Below are 17,041 nucleotides of genomic sequence, written 5' to 3' on the forward strand. Positions count from 1 at the left end.
ATTCAATTTATGAAAAACCGTAATTTTCATCAAGGAATCCAACAATTGTCATACGAAACCTGATGCAAGGCAAAAGTGGGACTTAGTACTTCAAATCTACCAAGAGAGGCTCTCGATAATTTAGTTACTGAGGAAGATCTTGAGAACATTGAACAAGAAATGGAGGTTGCCATAAATGCAACGACATCCTCAGCAACCGCATCTGCTGCCGTTGCACAACGTCAAGACCAGCTGTGGGACAAAATAAGGCCAACAAATTCTGTGTGAATTCTTGTGAATCTTGTGGCAACGATGTGACAATATGCGGAATAGCCAATGAAGCAGACGAAGGTTACGGAAGGAACAATACTCGCAGAATATGTAACAATAAACAAGAAACGATGGACAACAGGCCAGCAGCTCATACTAGCTTGCAAACTCAAGGTGCTAAGATGCTAACAAAATTTTAACAAGCTGAAGTGGGAGATACTGGTCGCATCCGTATTCCAGATGTTGAAAGAGGTCGCGGTGATTCCCGAAGCGTCATAGCAGTTGTCATGAGCGAGGGCGCTTTCTGCAAGCTAGGAACGGAACATGGTGTATTTAAACAACTTTAAGCTAGAAGTGAGTTTTCAATTCTTCACGAAAAACTTCTCTCATTGTCGCTCGTTGGCACTGAGGAAAATCACTACGAACCATCGCATCTTCACAATCACTGACCGGCGGCCAAGGCTACACTCGCTGCAATTGCACAACCTGGTGCACAACAAATCGCTCCAAGTGTAAAAATAACAATGTAATTCCAAATAATAATAAACAAAGACTTAATTTTTATGATCCAAAATCTCCTCATGATCTTCTAATTCAGTCTTTGCCCGGTCGTCCCTAGCCAGATGATCTACTAATTCGGAGTGGCCGGTCCGCCATGGCCAGTCCGCGGACTGGCCGGCCAAAGGCCGAAATGAAGTAAAGTTTCGGACTTTGGCAGAATGATGGGAGGCAATATTGTGCGCATTGGCCAACTTCGGGCTTTGACCGTAAAATATATATACATACATACATAATATAAATACTTATATATATATATATATATATTTATATATATATATATATATATATATATATATATATATATATATATATATATATATATATATATATATATATATATATATATACCGTTACTATCAGAGTGTAGGTACTGCCACACTGCAGTTGTTGGGTCAGGATAATGTAATGTCCTGGGATGTGAGTAATTAACAGGGAGAAATTGAACTGGGGGTAATGACTTTGGAAAAATAATCGAGATTATTGAACAGGGTGGAGGAAGTAATGTAGAAACCTCTTTTTTTAGCACCTCCTATTCCTATAACGTCACTAACATCTCATTAGTCCATAAGAACTATATATAATCTTTGGCTTTGCAAAGCTCCCACACACAAATCACGACCAAAATTTAATACAACAAAAAAGTAATTTGAAAAATGATAGGGAATCTGGTTGTTTTAAAGACATATGTAACAATTTAAAAACGTTATATATATTGAAATAAAAATAAATTGTAGCAGTAGTTTTAATAAATATGTATAGATAGAAGGAGGTTAGTAAACTTAATTATTCCAATATATTTAAACCTTGAAGACAGTAGGTGGATACAGTTTGCATTTCTCTATTTTGAGTTTGTTAATTCAAGCTTTGTAGTATTTAACTTGAATTTAGAAAAAAAGATATATAGCTATAGATATCGATATAGAAATCGATGTAGATGTAGATGCAGATGTAGATGGAAATGTAGATGTGGATGTGGATGTGGATGTGGATGTGGATGTAGATGTAGATGTAGTTAGATGTAGATGTAGATGTAGATGTAGATGTAGATGTAGATAAAGATGTAGATGTAGATGTAGATGTAGATGTAGATGTAGATGTAGATGTAGATGTAGATGTAGATGCAGATTCAGATGCAGATGCAGATGCAGATGCAGATGCAGATGCAGATGCAGATGCAGATGCAGATGTAGATTGTAGATGTAGATGTAGATGTAGATGTAGATGTAGATGTAGATGTAGATGTTGATGTTGATGTTGATGTAGATGTAGATGTAGATGTAGATGTAGATGTAGATGTAGTTGTAGATGTAGATGTAGATGTAGATGTAGATGTAGATGTAGATGTAGATGTAGATGTAGATGTAGATGTAGATGTAGATGTAGATGTAGATGTAGATGTAGATGTAGATGTAGATGTAGATGTAGATGTAGATGTAGATGTAGATGTAGACGTAGACGTAGACGTAGACGCAGATGCAGATGCAGATGCAGATGCAGATGCAGATGCAGATGTAGATTGTAGATGTAGATGTAGATGTAGATGTAGATGTAGATGTAGATGTAGATGTAGATGTAGATGTAGATGTAGATGTAGATGTAGATGTAGATGTAGATGTAGATGTAGATGTAGATGTAGATGTAGATGTAGATGTAGATGTAGATGTAGATGTAGATGTAGATGTAGATGTAGATGTAGATGTAGATGTAGATGTAGATGTAGATGTAGATGTAGATGTAGATGTAGATGTAGATGTAGATGTAGATGTAGATGTAGATGTAGATGTAGATGTAGATGTAGATGTAGATGTAGATGTAGATGTAGATGTAGATGTAGATGTAGATGTAGATGTAGATGTAGATGTAGATGTAGATGTAGATGTAGATGTAGATGTAGATGTAGATGTAGATGTAGATGTAGATGTAGATGTAGATGTAGATGTAGATGTAGATGTAGATGTAGATGTAGATGTAGATGTAGATGTAGATGTAGATGTAGATGTAGATGTAGATGTAGATGTAGATGTAGATGTAGATGTAGATGTAGATGTAGATATTGATGCCGATACAGATGCGGATGCGGATGCGGATGTGGATGTGGATGTGGATGTGGATGTGGATGTGGTTTGGATGTGGATGTGGATGTGGATGTGGATGTAGATGTGGATGTGGATGTGGATGTGGATGTGGATGTGGATTTGGATTAGGAAATAAATGAGGAAATAGAGGAGGATATGGATTTGGATATAGGACACCAGCATATCAGGAAACTACACTACAGTTCATCCACGATATTGGACTTGTTGTTTAAACCCTTTAAAATATACTCAAATTTAAGAACGCAGAAGAATAAGAAGAAGAAAGTTGCGAAGTTTTTCGTTGCGCAACTTTCCGTTCATTTGATCTTACGTTGTCTTCGGTAGTGTTCAACTTAGTAGTTTCTTTTTTTAGATCTTCCATTATAGATTTCTTTTCCTGCAAAATACATAGGCCTACATACCAAATGACTCATTTAAAACAGATGAAATTCAATGAAAATACATTTGATCCACTCATCAATCAATCCATCCTTAAAATCATATATCCATCAATAGACCTCCATTCATTTAAAGTTGAAAAGATAATGTTCACTAGGTGTGGAATTTAGCAATTAATTCCAGTATTTCAGATGTAGCTTGACTGATGACCAAAGCAAAGTTAAATAACTCTTTTGGAAAATTTTACTCATACCTTGTTTATATTTTTATCCAAGATAGCAGGTAAAAATAAATTGTCGAAAACATGTGAAAATGGCCCATGCCCTGAAAAATTAAATACGTGTGCATATTGCACCGAATTCAAAGTAATTAAAATCTATTTTACTTTTTTAAATTTACTTTTATTAGGCTTTTAAAAATTGAGCTTACTGAAAATGGCCGTTACATGTAATACAGTTACAACAATTTTATAATAACATTAAACCAGAATAGAAACCTCACCGAGATCATGGCATAAAGCAGCAATTTCAACACACAGAATATCTTTATCTGTTATGTTTAGCTCTGGTTGGTTTAGCCGAAGGTTTCTCACAAATTGGCCAGCCAGATGATAAACTCTGTAAGGTGAAAGAGATTCTTAACATTTTTTTTTAGATTATTAAAAAAATATATTTCTTAAGTTTGAGATTTTTCGATGAACACACACTTCTCTTAATTGTTTGGTGTAATGCACTTTTTGTCATGTGTTCTATTTATCAAATGTTGAAAAACAAATTTACTAATTAAATCAAGTTTTTATTTTTTATTTAAAATAATTTTTGAAATGATACAATTTTTTAAAAATTGATTAGCTACCCCAGCGAATGTTCGAATCTGTTGTGTCCCGCTCCTGGGTAGACGTAGTAGACCATGCCCAGCTGTTTGAGGAACCTGAGACGCTGGAAGATTGGCGTGTCTATGATGGCCTGGCATGCTGGGTTCACCTCAATATGGCCGTGGATTGGGTCGTTGTAGACCTGGTAGAATTTAAGCAGTTGCCTAAGAAATACAAGTACATTACAAAATGCATAATTAACTAAATGTTAATCTTAAACTATTCTTTATTTGGACGTACCTTCATCAGCTGTGTATTTGTCTCAAGACTCATTAGTTTTTCAAATATTTTTCGCACTTGAAGACACTCTACATAGCTGTTTAATGAAAATGTTATCATTGTATATTATTTTATTCAGTTTACACATATTTTAACTGATGTAGTGTCGTGGTTTCGACGTAGAACTACGATACACAGCTATGTGTCCAAAAAAACAGAAATGAAAAAAAAATGGCATGTATCTTATAAAAATTAAAATGATTGTATTGCGATAATTTTTATTTACCTTACACCTCTCATCATAAGGAGATTCATTTTTAAATTTGGAATATGTTGCCCTTCGATCTCTTCAGCTGTAATTAAACATTTTAATGTAACAATAGCTTTGAATATTTGCCTTTTTCTATTGTTTACTTATTTATGATGTTTAGATTTGTGGATGCTGGATAGTGTTTTCAAATGTTCAAGATTTCAGAAATTTCTACAATGTATTCTCATAACCAGACGTGTTTTGCTTACTTTCAAACACCGCAACTATTTTGTCCGACACACCGTTCTGTCGTAAGTACTCCCCAAGGTCTTCCTTGCTCCATGTCGACCAGTTTTTCAATTTCTTCATATCGAATTTAATGCTCTTATCTTCCGCCTCCTAATTGTACGCCAATATAAGTGCAATTAAAATTTAAGACTTTCATATTTTGAGATGCACAAATAGAATTTATTCAAATTTATTTTAAGCTATTTTCATAATTTTTGTTTACAACTTCAAATCGTATACAGTGTTTCTTAAATCAAATTGACAACTGCAGTGCATATTACAATGAGCATAAAAACCAGAAACTTAAAATTGTGAACTAGATGTATTAATCTCTCGATAGAGAATTCGCAAAGTTCGGTTTAAAAAACATCGTTAACAGGAAGGTTTAGGCAAGTTATGTTCTTAGTTTAGAATTCTTGAAAGACTCGAGTTCCTGTAAAAAAAACTGTAGGCAGCATTCCTACATAATAAAAAAATATGAAGAAGACAGTCAAGAGAAATAAAAATCTAGTAGATGTAAGTAATACTGATAGCCATAGCATTCGCAAATTTAATGAAACTCATTATAGCGCTACCAAACAATAATTTCTAACCTATACCTAAAAGAACAAAATCAAAAGATTATTCTCACCTAAGCTGGGTTTTAAGTCTATCTGAATGTGTGGCTTCTGCTTCTGTTTCTAATTGTTCTAATTGATTGAATTTTGTTTTTAAAATTACGTTTTCTTTAACCATTGAGTATTTTGTCTTCTTCTTTTTAAATAGTAATGTTGGAAATTATTTCCTCCAAAACTATTGAGTATAAATTATTAAAATGTATAGGCCTTCATACGAACTCAAGACTTTTCGGTTTAGCAACCATGAGCTTTACCAGCTCAACCAAGCCTACCCCACATGTAACCACGCCTACCCCACACGAATTTCTAATTTCCAAAGTAAGTTTGAACTTATTTTTAAGTAAAACATCTAGCAAATTAAATCAGTTTAATTGTTAAATGTTTAAAAATGTAAACAAAAATCTTTAGTGTAATTTTTTATTAGAATTTGATGAAATAGTCTTGCTTTATTTCTTTTTTTATGTCTGCGCCTGACAGGGAATGGAGCGAAAGCATTTTAAATTATACAATAAAGATATTATCTTTGAATAGTCACGTACAGTATATTTAGGCATATGTACACATGTGTATTTACATTGAAACTTTATATACACAAAAATAAAAATAAACTGAATTTACCCACATATTTTTTTGCCTCTTTTACTATCTCTGCCATCATAAAATAATGCTGTCGATGTTATACAGTTTTTAACAGTTTAGTTTGTATGAAGTTGCAAACATTTTCAAAAATAAATATATTATAGACAAGTCCTCTTGTGTTGAACTTGTTATCCTATCAGTGGTCGCAACGTTCAGTCCCAGCACTGTCAACAGTTCCACAGAAAGCCTTCTGGCATAACTTGTATCGATTGACGTTATTCAACCAGGCCTTGTTCGCTAGTGTAGTGAAGTAACACGGCGTTTAGCGGGAAGTTTCAGAGAAAAGTATTTATAGTTGTGTAATAAATATTGCAGACCAAGGTGATCGATAACCAGAGTATATAAAACATTAGTGTTGTTGGGACTAGGGGATATGGGGTAAGAGATTGGTCTGATACGGCTGAGTGAATCACACATATTGTGGCGGAAATAAATATTGATTAGCTTTATTCAATGTAAACGTGTGTAGAAAAGTAGCTTATGGGGTCAAGTGGTGAGGAGATGGAACGTTTATGTTCTGTTTAGGTCTATAAGCTATACATGTATCCAGGGGCGTAGCGAGGGGGGGGGGGGCGGGGGGTGCGGACCGCACCGGGTGACACCATTTAGGGGGGTGACACCAAGGCAAATAATAGCAAAATATATAGAGAAAAACTTGAGGGGGTGTTGCAAATCGAAAGTTTGAGGGGGGGTGCAAATCGAAAACTTGAGGGGGGGGGGGTGCAAATCGAAAGTTTGAGGGGGGGTGCAAATAAGAAATTTGAAAGTTTGTCCCCGGGAGGGGTCGCTACGCCTCTGGGGGGGGGGGTGACACCATTAAGTGCCGCACCGGGTTACACCCGACCTCGCTACGCCACTGCATGTATCTACAAATATTAACTGTTTACAATTGTACTTATAATTTAGTAAAATGTATCTGAGATTGTGATGTGCTTGTGAAAGTATAAATTTAGCCTAATTGCATTTAAAATGTGAAAAGCAATTACGGAAATCAAAACGAACCATTAAAAAACAAAATTCTACAATTGTGTGCGATTCATTAGTTGCCTTCGACAGGCAACAGTTGGGACATTTTATAGGCGTGACAAGTCAAAACTTATTCATTTTTTGACCTCAAAAGTTTCAGACAACTTGTAGACTTGTACTGACAGGTCCCAACTTATTTTTAGCACTAGGTAATCTGAAGCTTAGGACCGGGCGATTAAACTACAAAGAGCTTCCTGGTGGTGAAAATCGCTGACACAAATCTTAGCATTGTGCAAGACGAGACTGGTGTAGGCGCCAGGTCAACAAAAGGTAGCACAACACAGCACACTTCAAACCACAGCATAATCAGTTTTTATGTATATATATATATATATATATATATATATATATATATATATATATATATATATATATATATATATATATATATGTTTGTACATGTGTCCTTTAAATTGTGATAATAGAAAGGCATCTTCCCACACCGGTTCATTATATCTTAGTTCTACAACCTAGCTAGTGCGGTAAACAGGGTCCAGAGCTTGGGGTGTACATCACATGGTTTAAAACAGTTATTTCACCAATGGGTGGGGGTCTATTTTTGTTAATATGTTGGTTATTATGTTAGTTCAGCAGAACACTTACAGTAAATTGTATGAAACAAAATTCTTAAACGAATAGTTATTTTTTTACACAAAAACCGTTTTTAACAGTATACATTTTTGCCGAAAGTATTTTATTAGAAGTTTACCACACATCTTTAGACATTAGGGCGCTCACATTCTGTCTCGTATGACGTTTTTTTTTTTTCATAATACAACGTATCATTTAGTAATTCTATAAATTCAGCCTGCATACCGTTCCGAAACCCCACATTTAAAACAGCGTGATAAAAAGCTTGCTACAAAACACGTATAAAGTGTTATAAAAATTGTTTATTACATTTTTACTTTCTCGTATATATGTAGTATAGAGAAAGTATTGTAATCGTGCAAAAAAAAAATCGAGATTTTTACAAATCTCGACGTTTTACACCTCACTGATACGGAAAAACATAATTTTGAAATCTTGTCCGTATGTCTGTGTGTCTGTGTGTGTGTCTGTGTGTGTGTGTGTGTGTGTGTGTGTGTCTGTCTGTCTGTGTGTAAACACGATTACTTGAGTACCGTTACAGCTAGGTTGATGAAATTTCATATTTTATCAAAATCGTAGATCAGTATCAACTTTTGAGCGATTTCCGATAACCGGAAGTGGTACTTTTTCTACTTTGAATTTTTCAAAAGCCTATAACTTGAGTACTATTTCAGATAGATAAATGAAATTTCACCTGTAAGTAAAAGATCTAATTCTCTACCTTCTGTTAAATTTTGAATAATTTCCGTTGACGGGAAGTACTAATTTACGCTATTTCCGATTTCTCAAAAACGCATCTAAATTTATTAAGTACTAATAATATTGCGCACCATTATGAACATCTTTATTCGGCGTTCGCTTGGTGTGCAATACTTTTTTCTATGAGATTCTATTTTATTTTAAAAAGTTTATGTATTTAAAATGGATTAAAAATCATAACTATTTACCGAGTTCCCATCCCCTGTTATTTTATATAAGAATTTTCGAGAAAGTTTAGGGGAGATCACTCCCGGTTTATTGTTTCAAGGAATGATAAATTTAAATGATTTAATTAAAATGTGACGAATGTGTATTTTAGCTTTGTTTTTGAAATAAATGTAGTAGCTTTTCTGTATACTTTTTCTTCTTTTTCAAAAAAAATGTCTGAACATATAATTAGCTTACATCTATAAGGTGAATGGAAACAGTCGTGTAAAAAGATATTGGTTTGAGCTTGATGTAATATTTCAAATGTTTGTATGTACATTCACAAAGGCTAACCGAACCTGTAAGCGACTGTGATTTACAGCGTTCCCTAACTAATCAAGCATTATGAAATATTATGTAATACAATAAAATGTCCCCTTATTTGATTCGACATACATTATTATTCGAATATCGCGGTCTTGAATCACATAGTGACTTGTCCTACAGTTGTGCAGATTGCCATTTTAAAATCGATGGTAATATGTAATATAGTCTATATACTATCAACTAGATGGTTTCCTGTCAGAAAATTCTGCTTGTGTATCCTGCAGAGAGATACGCTTTTGTATTTTAGCACAACCTTTTATTACGTGTTTTTATGAGAGACAGGGCAGTTGGTAGGCTCTTGTAAAATGTTACAATCTACACACAACTCTTCTGTTACAATGCTGTTACAAGGAGTAGAGTTTTCCGTTTCGTAGAGAATTAGTTTTAGTTTTACATGTCATATACAAGTGATACAAGACCCACAAGAATTATTTTTCAAATATGAAAAAGTGTACAGACGTTTTATAATGCTGCAACATTCCGTTTAAAAGGGAACTACAATGTAGTATCAAATGTTTTTAAAGTCTAATAAGCCTATAAATTTCAAGTTTTCATCTACCAACTTCGCTAACTGTATATTATTTAGATTACATTTAACTAGTAAAAAAGACATGAGAAAGCAATAACACCAATTTTGTTTAATCATTTTTGACTACATTATCTGACACATGCATACTGGAGCTCGGCTGGGGAAAAAAGAGAAGCCATAAACTTAAAATACAAATTGACTAAACATAAATGAAGTTTTGCTAATTAAAAAATAAACCAGTTTTTAGTAAATTAGTTTTAATTAGCTAAGATGGTGATACACACTGCATAACGATGTAATAAAACCTACTTGGTTAAACTTAGTAACGTTTCTGTCAAACCATTCTTTCGATGCGCAAACTATCGCATCGTTTGTAGCTTTGTCTTTAGTGCAACTGAATACTCTAATTATCTTCTCGCTGAATTTGTTAGGGCTAAGAATTGTACTGACCTGAGAACAAAGGTTTAAGTTCGCTACATTATAGAGCAAGTAGCCTTAATAAAGTGTATGAATCATAGTATTTTGAGAGAATGTGTACTAATATGTGAGCTCAATAATTCAAGTAACAACAATTCTACAGTAAACGATAACTCACATGTTCGCTCCTCAGTTGTGTGCCGTTGTTAATATCGTCCTTATGGTAGACGTTCAGCCTCTCAGTTGGGTTGTTTTTCTTCATCCCGAAATCCAAGTTAGCAAACTGTTAATTTAGGGTTGTTGGGAAGTGTACGTTTAATTTTTTTTCATTTAACATCACTTATTTTTTATTTTTTTTAATTATTATTATTAATGTATTCTTAAGCCACGATGAAGATCTGACAGTATAAAATCAATGTATAAGTTACAAATTTGCATGAAACGAAATTAATTTATGAAAGCTCGTTATCGCAATAATTGACTTACACCAACAACAAAATCTTTGGGCTTTAGTGTTTTACCAGATTCGCCAGCAATTGTTATTATTTCGTGTTGAATTTTAGAAATTTTATCCTGAAAGGAATTAAGAAAGATAAAAACAGTTAAACCAGCAATTGATATACTTAATGAAGTTTCCTCAAAGTTAACAATAAATGGCTAAAGGTGAAAGTTTCATTTTTTAACCTCTTGCCCCCACTATATTTTTCTTTTGTAACAAGTCGTAACGTTTTACTCCACCAATTCGTCAACATACCTATTTCAGCCACCGCACGGTTCCCTACCCTCGCATCTTTACATGAGTCTGATCTGTCGAATTTTAAAGTAACAAAGAGAAAAAAACTGAATAAACCTACAGTGGTCATTTCGTCAGCAGCAACAGGGTAACTCTCGTAGACAGTCTTGTAGAGATCCCTCTTGAAGATTCGTTCAATCAAATCACGTGACTCTTTCAGTCTGGGGTCTGGGCTGTAGAGGATCTTAAAGAGGACGTTGTCGGTCAGTTGTGAGAAGGCTTCCATGTCCTGGCTACACTCGGACATCCGGTACTCTCTGTAGAACACATTGACTCAGTAGCGGAGGTTGCTACTTACCCAACACTTTCAATGTGTCATTTGTTTAGTGTAAAACTACTGCTTGTAACTATGGCTTGGAGTTCATTCTCCGATGTAAATATGGAGACAGTGCTGTTATTTTGTATATCTTAATAATATTATTTTATCTTATTTACCCTGACGTTCCCTTGAATAAGATGAACTCGTTGGCCTTGATCAGAGCGTCATTTACCCTTATAATAAGCAAACATTATGAATATTTATATATATATATATATATATATATATATATATATATATATATATATATATATATATATATATTTATATATATATATATATATATATATATATATATATATATATATATATATATATATATATATATATATATATATATATATATATATATATTTACGGGCATATTTATAAGTAACTGTTTTGAATTGTTTAGGTGTGTTCGTCATAACAAAAGATTTCACCATCACAAACATCCACAATTTTTGAATTAGATGTGTACAAAATTACTAAAGCTTTCACAATTACAAGCAACCACAACTTTTGAATTAAATGTGTACAAAATTACTAAAGCTTTCACCGTTACAAGTAACCCCAACCTACATCGCCTCTATGGCACACTTGACCTTGTGTTGATAAGCTTTTTTGTGTAGTGTAAATCTCGTGTAGAACATGTTGTACAGGTTGGACATCTCCTGTTGATACAATAGTGTTGGATGTTGTAGTGCTTTTGGTTTCATTACGGTAAAAATCTACTACATAAACAGGAGAAAATGCCATAAAACGCCACCTTTTCTCGGATACAAATCTGCATCTGTCGATCAACTTCTATAACTCTGGCAAACTTCATGTAGCGGAAATAGTCGAAATTGTTTTTAAAACCAAGATGGTGGCAGTCTCGGGCGAAATAATCGAATTTATCCACGTCAATGCCGTTACGTTTGTTGGAGACTATCTGTAGACATTTTATTTTAAATCATAACAAAATTGCAGGTTTATAAGTTCAGAAATAACACATTTCTCAAATATATATGTTTAGATTTATCTATTTATTTATATACTGACAGTGATTAACTAACTCAGCCACTGACCTCATATAAATATGCCTTTTCTTTTCCTCTTCCTTTATATTTCCATTCCTTAAAAAATGTCAAGACCAGTTTATGCTTTAGATTATCAATAAACTATTTGAAACCGTTACTGCTGTATTTAGAAAAACAATTCTTTATTGTGAAAACTTGCGTGAAGAGAACAGTCGCTATTTTAAATTTTTAAATATCGTCTCAAAATATTCTCCATATTTTACTGCTTGAAAGTATTAACTATCACCAGAAATTTGTTCAATATTTACCCCCCTGTAAGTATGAACTATCGCCAGAAATGTGTTCAATATTTACCCCTTATAAGTATGAACTATCACCAGAAATATGTTCAATATTTACCCCCTCTAAGTATGAGCTATCGCCAGAAATTTGCTCCTCTATAAAGGCGATGTCGTCATCATCAATCCCAAAGTTTCTCAGCTTTCCGTCGTCTTCCATCAAGCGGTTTTCATTTATTAAGTGGCGAAACATTCTTACTGATATCGACTCGTGCTAGAAATACAATTATTGCTATTATAAGTGTGGGTTTTTGTTTAAGATTTGTTGCAATTCATATAACTCAAATTTGACCCGAGACTATTGCAGCAATTTTTAGATGCATTCGTCTCCGAAGACAATGCAAGATTATCTATTTTTAATCTTTTATTGTTATATATTTTGGTTAATGTGTGATTTAGGATTTAGGACGAGGGTTTAAGTTAGAATTCAGTGTAAATATTTGCCTGTAAGTGTATCATGGTTTTCTTTCGAATACCTTAGGCGTAGTTGTCGTACTTGTGTGTGTGTGTGCTTAGAGCCATTTTTAACTTGATATAGTTTCAGTACATCTTGTCTTTTTGAGTGATGAAATAACACTATGAGTGAAGCAGGGGAAGTTAATGAATGGACTCAGCTTATTCTACACTCCTCTGTGTATAAATTATAAAATAGTTTGACCCTATTTGTCCGGCTCCCACACTCTCAAGTCATGAAAACAACAACTTAACAATACGGTCTAGCGGCTAAAATGAGTGCTCCAACAGTTTGTCTTACTTTTATATTTGTTTCTTTCGTTTCTTTAGTTCCTTCTTTTTCTTCGGTTTCTTGTTTTTCTTTAGCGTCATTTTTGCCTTCTTTTACACTTGGGAGAAACTCTTGATCGAAGAAATGTGACAAAATGCCATGACCTACAAGAAAAAACTTTTAATAAATATCATGACCTGGTACAGAAGGAAATTTAAGATGGCTGTAAAGCCCGGATATCAATAACGTGTACATTAACTTAAACTGAGAAAACTACTCTTAAACCTGGTTTGAAATGTATATTGAATCACATTTTATTTTGTTATTTGTTTAAACAATAATATTTCATCTTACCCAAATCATGACACAGACCGGCTATCTCCACACACAAAATGTCTTTGTCAGAAATACCCAGGAATGGTTGGTTTTGTTTTAAGATTCGAACAAACACACCAGCCAAATAACATGTTCTGAAACAGCCGTTGAAAAAAAATATAAGTGTTTATATATATATATATATATATATATATATATATATATATATATATATATATATATATATATATATATATATATATATATATATATATAATTCGAGCATGCATATTTCATATATAACGAGCACTACTGTTGATTTCTATTGATGTACAAACCCCAATGAGTGCTCGAATCTGTTGTGTGCCGCCCCTGGATAGACATAGTAGACCATCCCGAGTTGTTTGAGGTAGCGCAGCCTCTGGAACTGGGGAGTGTCCACTATACACTGACAGGCAGGGTTCAGTTGGATGTGGCCGTGGACTGGGTCGTTGTACACCTGGTGTTGACAACATTTAAAGCTCAACATTCCTACAGTAGACTCGCACATCACTGCCGCACTTAAAAGTTCCAATATTTACACATATTTCTTATGTCAAATAGGTACTAATATTCTAAATACATTTTCTGTTGTAAACATGTACATTAAATTAAAAAAAACGAATCTGCCAACCTTTAAATTAGATGTCAGGGTTGAGTTACTTTGACGAACAGCATCGTTTAGAAAATCGCCTATTCTGAAAATTTACGAGACCAAAAAATTGTAACCTATTTTTTAAAATTAACTCTATTTAGCAAGGTATTTTTGTCACCTCTATTCAAGCTTTAGGCTGAGCAAGTACGAAGGAGTAGAGCACACAACGTATAGTCGTTAATATACGAATTGTCTAAAAGCTTACCTTGTGTTGTGAATAGTCCTTTTCTCCATTTGATCTTGTAAAAAATGTTAGTTGGAATAAATCTATAAAATTACATGAAACATAAACATATTATATATATATATATATATATATATATATATATATATATATATATATATATATATATATATATATATATATATATATATATATATATTTATATGTGATGTGAAGTCTCACCTTACCCTAATAACCAACCCATTTCCCCCAATCATTTGTTGTTATTGATTGCATAACACCATATAATTCACAATTATGAACACAAAATATACATCAATATTTTAGCAATGCACGCATTTTTATCCAAATTTGCAGTAATTTTAAATTAGTTATTTAGTGATATATCAATTGGCAAATGCAAACTTTTTGTTTAGAACACAAAAAAAAATCAGAAGTTCCTAGAACAGAAGTCCACGTTACATACTTTGTTGAATCCGCTGGTCCTAGCGATGGTAACAAGAAAACCAATCAACCCCAGCTCATGCTGCTAATGTTCAAACTTTCCACCCTCTGTAACCTCCCATATACAAGTATTGGTGTGGCGTTTAACACGCTGATCGATTTGTTTCACGAGAAATGTACGGACACATTATTCAAGTGCACAAAATTGGGGCATGTTCACATCAGACAGGTACACATCAGTCATGTACACATCACTCAGGTACACATCACTCAGGTACACATCAGACAGGTACACATCAGTCATGTACACATCAGTCATGTACACATCAGTCATGTACACATTACTCAGGTACACATCAGACAGGTACACATCAGTCATGTACACATCACTCAGGTACACATCAGTCAGTCACACATCAGTCAGGCACACATCAGTCAGGTACACATCAGTCAGGTACACATCACTCAGGTACAAATCACTCAGGTACACATCACTCAGGTACACATCAGTCAAGTACGTATCAGTCAGGTACACATCACTCAGGTACACATCAGTCAAGTACACATCAGTCAGGTACACATCACTCAGGTACACATCAGTCAAGTACGTATCAGTCAGGTATAAAAAACCTTGTATGTCAAGCTACTGAGATGAACACACCTAAATCAGTGTGCACGCAACCAAAGCTGTGTAGCTGGCACTACACAATATCATACACAGAAATACGTTTTTCTAACTTTTTTTCTGCAACAGTTCTTTACATCATTTAAACATGTGTACACTCATGCAATAACAGAATTCACGTCTTTAACAGAAAATGTGAATAAAAAATAAAAACAATTTTAGGATTTATCGCGGGAAGAAAACAAACACGGAAGATAAATTTATGCGGCTAACGCCGGTAAAAAAAAATCAATAAACTTCCTGTGTTATGTGTCAGCCGTAGTGTGTTGTCTAATGTGCTAGGTATAAATAAAGTGTGATTAATACATCGACTACTATGATTTACAGACCTACCGTGTTGTGTCAGTCAGATGTAAGGTGTGATTGATAGACTTACTGTCTGTGTGTACAACATAGAGTAAACATATCACACTGCCTGCGTATAACATACATACCATTGCCATTTCCTTTACCTAAGTGTCAGACAGGTTCCATGACGTGGCTTTATCATAGACTACCATAGACTCTGTGTGACAGATCAACAAAGATAGAGTAGAATAAACATGGGAACTAGAGGTGGATTCGTCATTTGCGTTGGGGGGGGGGGGGGGAGATTTGCTGAAGGGATTAGCTACTACTAAGCGTAATACTACTACCAGAGGCGTCGCGAGGCGGAGGCGGGGGGTGCGGAACGCACGGGATGACACCATTTAGGGGGTGACACCAAGACAAAAAATTGAAAAATGTGTAGAAGAAAAATGCTTTTTGTCAGTTTAATGAATGGTTAATAAGAGTTAAAAAGTCTTATTAAAAGCAAATCGAAGATTCCGACATAGGGTAGGGGTTGACAACTGGACGTAAACCAGCTGATTATAGAGCTGTACTATATACACTATATATATATATATATATAGTATATATATATATATATATATATATATATATATATATATATATATATATATATATATATATATATATATATATATATATATAAACTGATACTTTTTTTTGGGAGGGGGGGGGGAAGGCACCATTAGGTGCCGCACCGGTGGCTTCTTATCAATTCCGCACCTGCACTGAATAGCCTGGATTGGACACCACAATATATTGTAATTATATCGACATTAGTTTCATCGACTAATGAAATAACGTGGGAGATAAACCCTGTAAGCCCGGGTAATGATCAGCGCAGTAATATGCACTAGAGTTTTATTTATCTGGACCCACCTGCCCGCTCGATATAGTTTCCAACCGGACAACTTCCATTGTTATATTGTCCGCGTGTTGCAGCATCAGGCTGCTATAAACGTTTATGTTTTTTTTAGTCTAGGTTTATCTTTTCGTTGTGTACTGAGGTTTCTTAAACATTAGTAGCTACCCCTGGTATTATTCTCTTGAACTTAAATTACTGCCACCTTCAGTAACCGCCCCTGATTACAATTTATTGACATTCAGTTGCCGCCCCTGATAAAATCTCGAGTCTAATAGAAATCATACGACCAGTTCTAGAAACCGTCGTCAGCTGGCACACCAGA

The 17,041-nt window shown here is 34.2% G+C and overlaps 2 protein-coding genes across 8 annotated transcripts in view; both read right to left on the reverse strand.

Moving 5' to 3' along the window:
- LOC131938305 (deoxynucleoside triphosphate triphosphohydrolase SAMHD1) overlaps positions 1–6,409 on the reverse strand; it is a 21,574-nt gene extending 15,165 nt beyond the window's left edge. The window contains exons 1-8 of one of the 3 annotated variants that reach the window (XM_059296302.1): positions 6,155–6,409; positions 4,897–5,026; positions 4,664–4,730; positions 4,399–4,474; positions 4,140–4,300; positions 3,786–3,901; positions 3,538–3,608; positions 3,217–3,282 (exon numbers count right to left, since the gene is read on the reverse strand). In XM_059296302.1, coding sequence (XP_059152285.1) covers positions 3,217–3,282; positions 3,538–3,608; positions 3,786–3,901; positions 4,140–4,300; positions 4,399–4,474; positions 4,664–4,730; positions 4,897–5,026; positions 6,155–6,190 — 723 coding nt within the window. In that variant the 5' untranslated portion in view covers positions 6,191–6,409. Of the gene's footprint in view, positions 1–3,216; positions 3,283–3,537; positions 3,609–3,785; positions 3,902–4,139; positions 4,301–4,398; positions 4,475–4,663; positions 4,731–4,896; positions 5,027–6,150 lie in introns of all 3 variants that reach the window. The other 2 variants (XM_059296304.1, XM_059296305.1) reach the window with 2 other exon arrangements.
- Positions 6,410–9,706: 3,297 nt separating this feature from the next.
- LOC131938316 (deoxynucleoside triphosphate triphosphohydrolase SAMHD1) lies at positions 9,707–16,028 on the reverse strand. 5 transcript variants are annotated; one of them, XM_059296320.1, is made up of 16 exons: positions 15,959–16,028; positions 14,417–14,478; positions 14,191–14,254; positions 13,856–14,016; positions 13,557–13,672; positions 13,233–13,366; positions 12,540–12,692; positions 12,189–12,236; positions 11,888–12,052; positions 11,701–11,792; positions 11,256–11,312; positions 10,882–11,077; positions 10,514–10,600; positions 10,206–10,310; positions 9,920–10,060; positions 9,707–9,767 (listed from the first exon to the last, which is right to left on the reverse strand). In XM_059296320.1, exons 2-16 carry the CDS (start codon positions 14,443–14,445, stop codon positions 9,720–9,722), a joined length of 1,596 nt encoding a protein of 531 aa, XP_059152303.1. In that variant the 5' UTR covers positions 14,446–14,478; positions 15,959–16,028; the 3' UTR covers positions 9,707–9,719. The 5 variants fall into 5 exon arrangements, with proteins under 5 accessions (XP_059152303.1, XP_059152306.1, XP_059152305.1 ...); XM_059296323.1 differs by having other exon boundaries at positions 15,977–15,991; XM_059296322.1 differs by lacking the exon at positions 15,959–16,028 and adding an exon at positions 15,858–15,937.
- Between the last annotated feature and the right edge of the window lie 1,013 nt (positions 16,029–17,041).

Source organism: Physella acuta, unplaced genomic scaffold (assembly GCF_028476545.2).
Source record: "Physella acuta isolate Inbredline_101_S28 unplaced genomic scaffold, ASM2847654v3 ptg000241l, whole genome shotgun sequence".
Taxonomy (NCBI): domain Eukaryota; kingdom Metazoa; phylum Mollusca; class Gastropoda; family Physidae; genus Physella; species Physella acuta.

What these genes read in the sequence shown, in the direction of transcription:
- LOC131938316 (XM_059296320.1), bottom strand. Translation starts at nt 14,445, where the DNA reads ATGGAGAAAAGGACTATTCACAACACAAG. An exon ending in AGATTCGAGCACTCATTGGG is followed by an intron (nt 13,673 to 13,855) that starts GTTTGTACATCA and finishes CGGCTGTTTCAG; the next exon opens with AACATGTTATTTGGCTGGTG. An exon ending in CACAACTGAGGAGCGAACAT is followed by an intron (nt 10,061 to 10,205) that starts GTGAGTTATCGT and finishes CTTTGTTCTCAG; the next exon opens with GTCAGTACAATTCTTAGCCC.